A 14,029-nucleotide genomic window follows, 5' to 3' on the forward strand; every position below is an offset into this window, starting at 1 on the left:
ATATAGTACCCGGCATGCTTCTTCTATAGTACACAGCATGCTTCTTCTATAGTACCCAGCATGCTTCTTCATACAATCTCAACTATATAGCACCCAGCATGCTTCTTCTATAGTACCCAGTATGCTTCTTCATACAATCTCAGCTATTTAGCACCCAGCATGCTTCTTCTATAGTACCCAGCATGCTTCTTCTATAGTACCCAGCATGCTTCTTCATACAATCTCAGGTATATAGTACCCGGCATGCTTCTTCTATAGTACCCAGCATGCTTCTTCATACAATCTCAACTATATAGCACCCAGCATGCTTCTTCTATAGCAAGTACCCAGCATGCTTCTTTTATAGTACCCAGCATGCTTCTTCAAACAATCTCAACTATATAGCGCCTAGCATGCTTCTTCATCCAATCTCAACTATATAGTGCCTAGCATGCTTCTTCATACAATCTCAACTATATAGCACCCAGCATGCAGCATGCTTCTTCTATAGTACCCAGCATGCTTCTTGTATAGCACCCAGCATGCTTCTTCATACAATCTCAACAATATAGCACCCAGCATGCTTCTTCTATAGTACCCAGCATGCTTCTTCATACAATCTCAACTATATAGCACCCAGCATGCTTCTTCTATAGTACCCAGCATGCTTCTTCTATAGTACCCAGCATGCGTCTTCTATAGTACCCAGCATGCTTCTTCATACAATCTCAACTATATAGCACCCAGCATGCTTCTTCTATAGTACCCAGCATGCTTCTTCATACAATCTCAACTATATAGCACCCAGCATGCTTCTTCTATAGTACCCAGCATGCTTCTTCATACAATCTCAGCTATTTAGCACCCAGCATGCTTCTTCTATTGTACCCAGCATGCTTCTTCTATAGTACCCAGCATGCTTCTTCATACAATCTCAGGTATATAGTACCCGACATGCTTCTTCTATAGTACCCAGCATGCTTCTTCATACAATCTCAGGTATATAGTACCCGGCATGCTTCTTCTATAGTACCCAGCATGCTTCTTCATACAATCTCAGGTATATAGTACCCGGCATGCTTCTTCTATAGTACCCAGCATGCTTCTTCATACAATCTCAGGTATATAGTACCCGGCATGCTTCTTCTATAGTACCCAGCATGCTTCTTCTATAGTACCCAGAATGCTTCTTCATCCAATCTCAGGTATATAGTACCCAGCATGCTTCTTCATACAATCTCAACTATATAGCACCCAGCATGCTTCTTCTATAGTACCCAGTATGCTTCTTCATACAATCTCAGCTATTTAGCACCCAGCATGCTTCTTCTATAGTACCCAGCATGCTTCTTCATACAATCTCAGGTATATAGTACCCGGCATGCTTCTTCTATAGTACCCAGCATGCTTCTTCATACGATCTCAGGTATATAGTACCCAGCATGCTTCTTCTATAGTACCCAGCATGCTTCTTCATACAACCTCAACTATATAGCACCCAGCATGCTTCTTCTATAGTACCCAGCATGCTTCTTCATACAATCTCAGCTATATAGCACCCAGCATGCTTCTTCTATAGCGCCTAGCATGCTTCTTCATCCAATCTCAACTATATAGCACCCAGCATGCTTTGTTTTACAATCTCAACTATATAGCACTCAGCATGCTTCTTCTATAGTACCCAGCATGCTTCTACTATAGTACCCAGCATGCTTCTTCAAACAATCTCAACTATATAGCACCCAGCATGCTTCTTCTACAGTACCGAGCATGCTTCTTCTATAGTACCCAGCATGCTTCTTCATACAATCTCAACTATATAGCACCCAGCATGTTTTTTCTATAGTACCCAGCATGCTTCTTCATACAATCTCAACTATATAGCACCCAGCATGCTTCTTCTATAGTACCCAGCATGCTTCTTCATACATTCTCAACTATATAGCACCCAGCATGCTTCTTCTATAGTACCCAGCATGCTTCTTCTACAGTACCCAGCATGCTTCTTCATACAATCTCAACTATATAGCACCCAGCATGCTTCTTCTATGGCAAGCACCCAGCATGCTTCTTCTATGGCAAGCACCCAGCATGCTTCTTTTATAGTACCCAGCATGCTTCTTCAAACAATCTCAACTATATAGCGCCTAGCATGCTTCTTCATCCAATCTTAACTATATAGTGCCTAGCATGCTTCTTCATCCAATCTCTACTATATAGCACCCAGCATGCTTCTTCATACAATCTCTACTATATAGCACCCAGCATGCTTCTTCAGACAATCTCAACTATATAGCACCTAGCATGCAGCATGCTTCTTCTATAGTACCCAGCATACTTCTTCTATAGCACCCAGCATGCTTCTTCATACAATCTCAACTATATAGCACCCAGCATGCTTCTTCTATAGTACCCAGCATGCTTCTTCATACCATCTCAACTATATAGCACCCAGCATGCTTCTTCTATAGTACCCAGCATGCTTCTTCTATAGTACCCAGCATGCTTCTTCATACAATCTCACCTATATAGCACCCAGCATGCTTCTTCTATAGTACCCAGCATGCTTCTTCTATAGTATCCAGCCCACGTCTTCATACAATCTCAGCTGTATAGCACTGAGCATGTTTCTTCATACAAATTCGGGTATGTAGTATCAAGCATTCTTCTTGTTCTTCCAATCCAATCTCAGGGATGTAATGCCCAGCTCTCTTCCATAGATATGGTACACATCTCATTTCCAGGCATATAGAGCTTAGCTCATTTCCAGGGATATGGTACACAGCTCATTTCTAGGCATATAGAGCTCAACTCACTTCCATGGATATGGTACACAGTTCCTTTCCAGGCATATAGAGCTCAGCTCACTTCCATGGATATGGCACACGGTTCCTTTCCAGGCATATAGAGCTCAGCTCACTTCCAGGGATATGGTACACAGCTCATTTCCAGGCATATAGAGCTTTGCTCACTTCCAGGGATATGGCACACAGCTCATTTCCTGGTATATAGAGCTCGTCTCACTTCCAGGGAAATGGTACACATCTCCTTTCCACGCATATAGAGCTCAGCTCACTTCCAGGGATATGGCAGACAGTTCATTCCCAGGCATATAAAGTTTAGATCACTGCAAGGGATATGGTACACAGCTCATTTTCAGGCATATAGAGCCGAGCTCACTTCCAGGTTCACAGTTCGCACTGTGCATATACAGACATACCACCCAACTTGTAATGCTTTAGTCAAGGATATAACATCCAGCATGCTTCTTAATACAATCTCAGCTGTATAGCACCCAGCATGTTTCTTCATACAAACTCGGGTTTATAGTATCAAGCATTCTTCTTGTTCTTCCAATACAATCTCAGGGATATAATGCCCAGCTCTCTTCCATAGATATGGTACGCATCTCATTTCCAGGCATATAGAGCTTAGCTCACTTCCAGGGATATGGTACACAGCTCATTTCCAGGCATATAGAGCTCAGCTCACTTCCATGGATATGGTACATAGCTCATTTCCAGGCATATAGAGCTTAGCTCACTTCCAGGGATATGGTACACAGCTAATTTCCAGGCATATAGAGCTGAGCTCCCTTCCAGGGATATGGTACACATCTCATTTCCAGGCATATAGAGCTCAGCTCACTTCCAGGGATATGGTACACAGCTAATTTCCAGGCATGTAGAGCTTAGCTCACTTCCACGGATATTCTGCACAACTCATTTCCTGGCATATAGAGCTCAGCTCACTTCCAGGGATATGGTACAAAGCTCATTTCCAGGCATATAGAGCTCAGCTCACTGCCAGGGATATGGTACACATCTCATTTTCAGGCATATAGAGCTCAGCTCATTTCCAGGGATATGGTACACAGCTCATTTCCAGGCATGTAGAGCCGAGCTCACTTCCAGGTTCACAGTTTGCACTGTGCATATACAGACATACCACCCAACGTGTAATGCTTCAGTCAAGGATATAACATCCAGCATACTTCTTGTCCTTCCAACACTGTCTCAGGGATATAGGGACCTCGGGTGTTAGAATGCCCAGCTCACTTCCAGGCATAAAGAGCCCCGTTCACTTCCAGGGATATAGAACCCAGCCCACTGTGCCTCCAGAGATACACACCAAGCTCACTCTTCTTCAGTCTCAAGGATATAACCCCAGAATGCTTCTTGTCCCTCCAAAACTGTCTCAAGGATATTGGGACCTCCAGGGACAGACAGCCCAGTTCAGTTCTAGGGATATAGATAGAGACCCACTAATTTCCAGGAATATAGTGCCCAGACCATTTCCAGGGAAATAGTGCCAGCTCATTGTGCATCTAGGAATATAGCACTCAGCTTTCTCTGCTACATCCTCAATGACATAGCGTATAGTATGCTTTTTGTCCCTTTAACACAGTCTCAGATGCATGGGAATGTCCAGCGATAGAGGGCTCAGCTCCTTTCCTGGCGCATGGCCCCCAGCTCACTTCCAGGGACATAGGGCCAAGTCCACAGTGTACCTAGAGATGCAACACCCAGCTCACTCTCCTACATTCTCAATGATATGCCTCAAGTACGCTTTTACAGTTGCAGATATTCTCAACCCTCTGCAGGTCAGCATCCTTGGAACGCTCTCTCTCTCTCTTTCTCTCTCTCTTTCCAGCTCTCCCCCTTCCCCCTATCTCTCTCGCTCTCTCTTTTCCCCGTCCTCTCATTCTCTCTCCAGCTCTTCTCCTCCTCTTATCTCTCACCCTCCCTTGCCCTCTCTCTCTCTCCCGCAGCTTCTCCACGACACCCTCTTTCACTCGCTCTCTCTCCCCCTCTCCCTTCTGCTCCCTCTCCCTTCCTCTCCTCCCCCCTCTCTCCCCCTCCCCATGTTCCCCCCTTTCCCAGTCTCCCCCTCCTCTTTTCCCCATCTCCCTCTCCCACTGCGTCCCTCGTCTCTCCTTCTCTCCCACCCTCTGTCCAGGCGTAGCCAGGATTGTCTATTAAGTGGGGCCTGAAGCTAATGTAGTTGGGACCACTGCAGTGACGTTAACATCTGTAAATGCCCAGACAGTGCTGCTGAGTGGCTATGTACTGATTTTGGGTGGGCCCCACCTGCCCGCTCTGGCCTGTCTATGCTTCTGCCTCTCTCTAGCTCTCGCCTCGTTGATAGTTCAAGTACTTCCGCATTCCCCGTCTATTTGCTGAAGAGGGCTGCAATCATGCATGTGTTTTAGGCAGAACACAGCTTAGGGAATTCTTTAACAGAAGGACACCTGTAATGGGGGCAGTGGATACCATGCTTGATTGTTTTATTAAATGTCATTTATTTGGATGACAACAAGTTTCCATGAAAGCAATTTTACAGTTTAAAGTAATAATCCTTACAAAATGAAACACTACCATTATGTTCAACAGAAAAACCCTCAGTAAATTCCAGACCTCAAAGCATATATCTAACAAGTCTCCAGAGGGGGGCAGCCACAGGGGGTCATCCATATGTGCCAAATGCATTATTGCTGGCCTAGAGTGTACAACACCCTTGCATCTTCTTAGCAAGGGAAGCAAAGTGCTTCGCCGCAGTGAGCTGCATCCTGGGGAGAAGAGCATGAAGTGCCCCAGCAAGGACTCTGGAGACCCCTATGCATTCATGCCCCTTTTATGGGTTAACTCTTTGATGAAATGTTGTCAATGAAGAATGGGCATGCAGACTTTCTAACCCAGCTCAAATATCCCTCTTGGTCTTGCTAGGACTTCATTGGAAAGTGGAGTTCTCTTTATGTGTCTCTTTGTGTGTCGAGCATGTTAGAAAATTGCCCTTTTTAAAATGGACTTTGAATTGGGGCTTGTACCCTCTGACTTGCAGTACCACACATCCAAACAACATATTCAATTTTCATGTATTTCAGCCAGCTAATTCGGTGTCCAACATCACTTTTTAATAGATCACGCTTTACGTTGAGCCAGTTGGAACACCAGACTGATAAGGGTGTCGGCTTCATGCAGTGGACATGTATGAAGAACATCAACTGCCAATAACTCTCATGTATCAAACTCCTCCCAGTCAGTCTCCACCTTCAGAAAGCAGTCTGCGTTTTCTGCAGCCAGACTTAAAAAGGGCCCGGTAATTCACCTGCCTTTCTCCAGGGGTCAGTCACCAGGGGTCAGCCACCAGTCAACACACCTGCCTTTCTCCAGGGGTTAGTCACCAGCTAACACACTCTTCTTTTCTCCAGGGGTCAGTCACCAGGTAACACACCTGCCTTTCTCCAGGAGTCAGTCACCAGGTAACACACCTGCCTTTCTCCAGGGGTTAGTCACCAGATAAGACACCTTTCTTTTCTCCAGGGGTCAGTCACCAGGTAACACACCTGCCTTTCTCCAGAGGTCAGTCACCAGTTAACACACCCTTCCTTTCTCCAGGGGTCAGTCACCATGTAACACACCTGCCTTTCTCCAGGAGTCAGTCACCAGGTAACACACCCTTCCTTTCTCCAGGGGTCAGTCGCCAGGTAACACACTCTTCCTTTCTCCAGGGGTCAGTCACCAGGTAACACACCTGCCTTTCTCCAGGAGTCAGTCACCAGGTAACACACCCGCCTTTCTCCAGGGGTCAGACGCCAGGTAACACACCTGCCTTTCTCCAGGGGTCAGTCACCAGGGAACACACCCTTCCTTTATCCAGGGGTCAGTCACCAGGTAACACACCTGCCTTTCTCCAGGAGTCAGTCACCAGGTAACACACCTGCCTTTCTCCAGGAGTCAGTCACCAGGTAACACACCCTTCCTTTCTCCAGGAGTCAGTCACCAGGTAACACACCTGCCTTTCTCCAGGGGTCAGTCACCAGATAACACACTTTTCTTTTCTCCAGGGGTCAGTCACCAGGTAACACACCTGCCTTTCTCCAGAGGTCAGTCACCAGTTAACACACCGTTTCTTTCTCCAGGGGTCAGTCACCAGGTAACACACCTGCCTTTCTCCAGAGGTCAGTCACCAGTTAACACACCCTTTCTTTCTCCAGAGGTCAGTCACCAGTTAACACACCCTTTCTTTCTCCAGGGGTCAGTCACCAGGTAACACACCTGCCTTTCTCCAGGAGTCAGTCACCAGGTAACACACCCTTCCTTTGTCCAGGGGTCAGTCGCCAGGTAACACACCCTCCCTTTCTCCAGGGGTCAGTCACCAGGTAACACACCTGCCTTTCTCAAGGAGTCAGTCACCAGGTAACACACCCGCCTTTCTCCAGGGGTCAGACGCCAGGTAACACACCTGCCTTTCTCCAGGGGTCAGTCACCAGGTAACACACCCTTCCTTTCTCCAGGGGTCAGTCACCAGGTAACACACCTGCCTTTCTCCAGGAGTCAGTCACCAGGTAACACACCTGCCTTTCTCCAGGAGTCAGTCACCAGGTAACACACCTGCCTTTCTCCAGGGGTCAGTCACCAGGTACCAGCGTAAGGGACAGGGAACCTGGCAGGAAACATCTGAAACCCCACGGCCTTGTTCTTATAGGAGACCTTTGCATTTGCCTAAGATGCCGGTCCCTTAAATCCGGCGGGCTAAAGGCTGAAAGGTCGCAGACATGTGTTGGGATCCCTTACCGCTGGCTTTCTATCACAGGACTGGCCGTGTACTCCCTTGCGGTTAGAAGTTTGGAAATAAAGCTTGATCTGGTGGTAAAACTTTCCCCTTCAATGTTTTTTGCAGGTTCTTGCACATAGAGAAGCAGCGCCCTACCGCGGAGAACCGAAAAAGGAGACTTCAGTGGCACTTCAGAGCTCCGCTTACCATGACATGCCAGCCTATTCCAGCAGAGTGCCACGAGTGGAGACATCTCTTGCACTTCAGAGCACCCCCTCCGATGACGCTGAGCCTTCTGGCCAAGGAGAACCCAAGAAGAGCGTGCATGTCACATTTCATAGCTCCGATGGCGAAGCTTGTGCCCCCGTCAAGGTGAGACTGTGGTGTGCGGGGAGAGTGTCCTCAGTGGGACCTTAGGTGATGTGGTTCGCTAGGAGCAAGAACATGTCCTTCCACATCCACATGTCACATGAATTAACTGCATGGACAGCCTTTTAGCAGAGCTTTCTAATAGCCTATATTGTCACTCACTGCTTTACTTTCAGTTATTTTGTCACTTACAACTTCCCTAATTTCTTAGGAAAGATTTCTCTTTTGGCTACTTTCCCTCCATAGTTCTATGGAGGCCCATACGTTTTGCTTTGGTTTTTCAACTCGTCCGGTACATTTAACAGGCAAGTCACGCTGACACTTTTTGCTCATTTTGTCACAGGGAAACTGATCAGTCCTTCAGACTATCAGTGCTGGGAAACTATGTTTCCCTTTTGTCCTTTACTTTTTGTAACTTTTTAGCATTGCACTCAGCATTTTAGAATCCTGTACAATGGGGATACTTTTGTATCACCCTAGTCTTTTACACTTGGGATTTTGGTACTTTTCTATGTGCCTAAAGACAAGCTAGTGGCAGAAATTATATTTGTACAATTTTGTGTTATTTCTAGTGTGCACATTTGCGTTTACCACTTACGGCTACTAGATGTGGGTAGTGCCCTAAAATGGCCAAGCCATGAGATGTTCACTTGTTCTTTGTCCATATTACTGTTTGGCCTTCTTCCCTCCTTGCCAGGTCAGGAAATCCTATATGACGTCATGCATTTGCCGGGGAAAGCTGTTGCTTTCGCAGGCAAGTGATGCCTTTGTGTGTGTGTGGCTCAGGAAGGGGGAGGGATTGTCTGTTCCCATTCCACATTCCGGTAGCCAGAATATCTCGATGTGGAGCATGAGTGAAGCCAATAGTTGTCCCTGATTGGACAACTACTGTTTGTTTGAATGATGAAGATCCTGACCATTGGTGGGCTTCGACTTGCTTCCAGCTAAGATTTTGGGCAAGAAGAGGACACCTGCATCCATTTCTTCAGATCAGTGTTGGAGCTAAGAATCCTGTGTAGAAAAACAGCCGACCGAGAATCCGAAGAAGACTCCTGGAGAGGCCCAGCATCCCTTCCTCCATCTGGCCCGGTTAATTCCTGTTGGACGACCTGACCTGCTAAGGCCCTGTACGGTGCTTCAACCGCTGGACTGGTGGGACCAACCAGTCTTGACATTTTCTCAAGGATCCAGCTGTCCTGAACCTTCAGAAGTGTCCCTGGACCATGCAGTGGAGTGACCAGCTCTTCAGTGGGCTATCTCTCTAGAACTGTCACTGTTTGCACGTTTACAGCTGCTCTTTGGTGGTCGCCAGCTTGTGTTGTAAGTTGTCTTTCTGCTGAATTTCAGCCTTTCAGCCTCAAGGGATCCTGCTCTGGAAGGTCTTCTTCAACCACGACTGGAAGGATGCCTGCCGTCATCGTCCTGCGGTAGTGTCACTGAAATTCTCCTTCCCCCATCCTGTGACTTGTCCTGAAGTGGTCTGTATCAGTGCTTTCTGCATTTCTCCATCGCCATGGGTTGCACTCTGAACCTGGACCCGACCTGAAGAATCTTTGCACCCAGATCTCCCAGGCACCTCTCTGCAGAACCAACGGCGGGAAAACCAATCTCCAGCAACCTCCAGTCAACCCATCCAGTCGTCTGGAAAAATCAGAGTCAGGGGCATAAGTAAACACAAAACATTTTTCTCCCCGTCTACTCCATAGGATAACATTGAGAACAGTCTCTTTGTATGCTTCCATTCCACTGATTTTTTGTCGTTGCACCAATGCAGTGTAACCTGAAAGATAAAAACACATTTTGACTCACCAATAACGTTGTTGCATCTCTTGTCTTGAAAAATCATCATGGCAAGTACTTTACCTGCATCAGATACATTCTGGGAAGAAGCATTGTGACTTTTGGGCACTTCTGAAGTTAAGGCACATTTCCTGTGACTTCGTTCCATCTTACTGCATCACTTACTTACCTTATTTTATTAATTTAAGTTATTGAATGCGTTTTAGAACCTATGGAGACCATATATGTTTATTATTGAGTGTTGTGTGATATTATCACATGGTTGTTTCATTTTCTAGTGTGTGTTTTGGGGCTAGAATAAATACAGTGTTTTTGCACATTGCTGTCTAAATTGAATTATTGTGTGCTTGACTGTGTGGAGTCATTGTGGACCCCTGACTCCACTCACACGTTCCTGAGAATAGCCTTGACTGCTCTCTATTGCTACCTTGATAGGGGTTTTCCCCTGTTCACAATAACTAGGGTGGCCACCTAAAATCTGTCCACCAGGCCAGATTCTAGAAATCCATCTTAACAATTTGTAAAGATGCCACATCCAACTCCATTCCCATTTGTTCGTCTACTTCATTTTCGACTGCATCATTTTATTTGGATATGCTATGACCAAAGAAACAGGACCACTTTCCTCTTTTCATTTCATCATACTAGAAATGCCTCTCATGCAGACATCTTCCCTCTATACACTACTCCTCCCACAATCATCTGTGAATCATGGGAGGAGAGAGCCACTTTATTTAGCAAGGCTGGCTAGACCTGCGGTTGTTGCCCCTCACCTGTTACTAAGCTAGCTGGGGCTCATGGGATTTATAGGAAAACACATCTGGAGGGTGACAGATTGGCTACCCCTGTGGTAAGGTTTTCAGGGAGAAAGGAACATATGTCACAAGTAGGAAGTGGGAGGGTGCACTAAGGTAGGAGAGACGTTTTTCTGTAGATACGTAGCCCTTGTTATCGTGGAAGTGACGGCAGAAATATTGAGGTATAGTACAGGCCTTTATTTGCAGCTGGGACAGGCCTGTTGTAAAAAAAAGAGGTCAGAGGTCATGAAAGAGGGGACCTAGTGAATGCATGCAGTGAAGAGGATAGAATCAGGAGTTTGGGAGAAGAAGACATTAGAGACATGGCGAGACAGTGTATTAAAAAGTGGATGGTAGTGGTACTGGTAAAAGAAGGGTGGGTGTATGAAAACATGTATGCCTGTCTACTGGCTATAGAAGTAGATTGATTGATATGCATATCTGGAAATGGACGTCAGGTTTAATGTTGATAAGGAAGCGGCTGTTGCTGCTGATGAAGAGCCAAGCGTACCTTCATAGTGGACTATTTCCTCTGTAAGGTTTTCCTGTCCTTCTTGCCTCACAGGGAGCAAAGATGCTGCAGGAAGGAGCTTTGCAAGAGGCAGGAAGCCTGCTCTCTCTAAACGTGCACTGCAGCTACACAGTCAGCTTGCAAGTGAGCCCGGGAACATCTTTACCAGACCTGCAGCTTCTGCTACAGGAGAAGATCAGGTACCAGGCAGAGGCGGCTTCGCTGCATCTCAGGTTTGTGCCAACTACATCCTGTCTTCCCTCATGATATCTCTCACTGCAGTGATCTTCACTTTTTGACCAAGTGGTCAATGAAGCTCACAATAACTGTGATATCTGTGATATTTTTTGCTTAAACATTTTTTGTAATTTTTTCTTACGTGTGTCAAACTGAATTTCTTCATTGGGGTTGTGAAAATGGAAATTAACCTTATGAAAGACACATTTCTCTCCTTTGGAAAGTTCCCTCAATTTCCCAGACCTGATATTGTATCAGTTCCTTTCAGTCGGTCTCTTTCCTCAGTCTTTAATGGAACCTTTGGTGCTTTTCCTTCATTTCCCAGAATGCAGGGTGGGTGGGAAGGAGTTCTATTTCATATCAGTATCTTCATTACATTTCCTTTGTTTCTCAGTATGCACTTTCAACACTGTATTTCTCTCATCATAGGTAACAAATGCCTTAGACTTTCCTTACCTTTCCCAATACATAGTGGTAGGCCCCACATGTACTGATGATACTTGCACAGTTCCTCTTTAATGCAACCTTGTATCATATACATTAGCACCAGCACTTGGCATTGTTCGTGGACCTCTTGCTGTGGTTGGTCTGATTTCACACAACACAACATGCCTCACATTGGGGTTAAGCTGTGTCTTTCTCAGTGGTTTAGCCGGGATTACTTGCCAGTACGGGTCTGTACGTTTTACCCACGGGCATAGGCAGAGACCCCGGCAAGTAAAGGAGATATATTTATTTTACTGGGGTGTATTTATTTGTATGCTTCTTTGTGCCAGGTGTGGTAGGTCAGAAGAAGGAGACAGAGACGTTCTTCTTGTTTCAGGGTGTTTTATTGAAATAATAGCAGAAATAAATGCCTGACTATCCCTAACCTCTGGATTTTCCTACCTTACCAACTAACTAGGGGCCTTGTCATCTTTAAGGAATTCAAAAGAATATGGTCTGTCGTCTGTCCACCTCTAAGCTATTATATCCATACCGTTATAGTTCTAAACAACAAAAGATTAGGAGAATGACTCCCTTCTCCTGGATACATTTTGTAATGTTCCAAACAACAAAGGGCCAGGAGAATGACTCCTTTCTACTGGATGTGTTTAGTAAAGTTCCAAACAACAAAGGGTCTTGAGAATGAATCCCTTCTCCTGGATGTGTTTCTTCCACTTTCAAATAACAAAAAGATCAGGAGAATGACTCCCTTCTCCTGAATAAGCATCTTCAGTTTTCGATCAATAAAAGCCTAGAAGAGTGACTCTCTTTTCATAGCTATCTTCCCTTGGTTTTTATATGCAATATTTGGATATTGTTGAGCTATTTCTCTAAGTAACTGATGTAGTTCCTGCACAGGATTATCCCTGTCTCTTTTTCCCCTACTTTTTCGCATTGTGAGAGCTAGTACTGCTGGGCAAAAGTCTCTCTTTAGCTTCTCCTCCTTGTTCCACTAGGCAGAATGACTCTCTTCGTCTTCTTCTTATTCTTAATGTTATTCTGTTTCTTCACTTCCATGTGTATTAGACAATATGTTTCATATCCTTCTCCTTCGGACTCACTGTCTTCTATGTAGCCTTTCTTACTCTCTAGCCACTTACTGGGAAGAGTAGGCTGGGTCCCAGGGTACTCGTTACTCTTATCTTCGGCTTGAATACTAGTATGAGTAGGTTGCATCCCAGAGTATTTGTTACTCTTCTTAACTTCTGTTTGACTACTGGGACGACTAGGCTGATCCAAGAATATTCTTTACTCTTAACTGCGGTCTGACTGCTGGGACAAGTAGGCTGAGTCTCATAGTTTTTGTTATTCGTCTTGACTTCCGTTCTACTATTGGGATGAGTAGGCTGAGTCCCGCAGTATCCTCTGCTCTTCTTAATGTCTCTTTCACTACTGGGACAAGTAGGTTGGGTCCCAGAATATTCTTTAGTCTTCTTAACTTCTGTTCTACTACTGGGATGAGTAGGCTGTGTCCCAGAGTATTCTTTACTCTTAACCTCTGTTCGAATACTGGGATGAGTAAGCTGAGTCCCAGCGTATTCGTTACTCTTCTTGATTTCCTTTCGACTACTAGGACGAGTAGGCTGAGTCTCAGAGTATTCTTTACTCTTCTTAACTTCTGTTTGACTACTGCGACGAGTAAGCAGAGTCCCTGAATACTTTTTACTCTTTTTAACTTCTCACCACGTATTGTGAAAAGTAGGATGGCTGCACTCTCTGTTGCCAGGACCCGGCTCTCCCGCCGTCCCTGTTACTTTTTTCACAGGGTTTGGCCTCTTTTCAGGAGCGGGACTTCCCACGACTTCCAAACCACTCGCTTTCTCGTTCTATTAGCGTTGTGCTTGTCTCTGCGACCCCGGGGCTTCCAGGCTTCAACGGTCTTCGCACAGTTGTCGCACCCTCCAGTCCACCCCAGCAGGGTCATGCCACCGCTATCACCTACTTCTTCTTCTTGGGGTTTCCGTCCACTCTGCTTGAGAATCACAGTCCCCTTCAAGGTCCCTGGCCAGCAGCACCTTCTTCCTTCCTTCCTTCCTCCCATCTGAGGTTTGGTCGTTCCCACTGCTCAGCCACGGTTTACCTGGTTTGAAGCCCTTGCACTCCTTTCCTGTCTCACCGTAAGAGGGGTCCTTCCTATGTTTTCATCACAGGTTGCTGGGTCCTCCCCAGTGGAAGGTTGTAGTCCCTCCTCTCTGTCTGAGGGATGTTCTGCATCCTCAATTCACTCTTGATTGTGTATTGGAGTAATCACTATTACTCTTCCACCACTCCTCTTCTTTAAAGTACTGATGAA

At 45.7% G+C, this 14,029-nt stretch overlaps 1 protein-coding gene across 3 annotated transcripts in view; it reads left to right on the top strand.

The window, feature by feature from the left end:
* Window positions 1-14,029, top strand: part of NOXA1 (NADPH oxidase activator 1) — a 288,049-nt gene that overhangs the window by 229,593 nt on the left and 44,427 nt on the right. For all 3 annotated transcript variants that reach the window (XM_069609785.1, XM_069609784.1, XM_069609786.1), the window contains 2 exons: window positions 7,663-7,908; window positions 11,068-11,246. In XM_069609785.1, the coding sequence (XP_069465886.1) occupies window positions 7,663-7,908; window positions 11,068-11,246 (425 nt within the window). The remainder of the gene's footprint in view (window positions 1-7,662; window positions 7,909-11,067; window positions 11,247-14,029) is intronic.

Source organism: Ambystoma mexicanum, chromosome 8, assembly GCF_040938575.1.
Source record: "Ambystoma mexicanum isolate Mex_15411 chromosome 8, UKY_AmexF1_1, whole genome shotgun sequence".
Lineage (NCBI taxonomy): Eukaryota > Metazoa > Chordata > Amphibia > Caudata > Ambystomatidae > Ambystoma > Ambystoma mexicanum.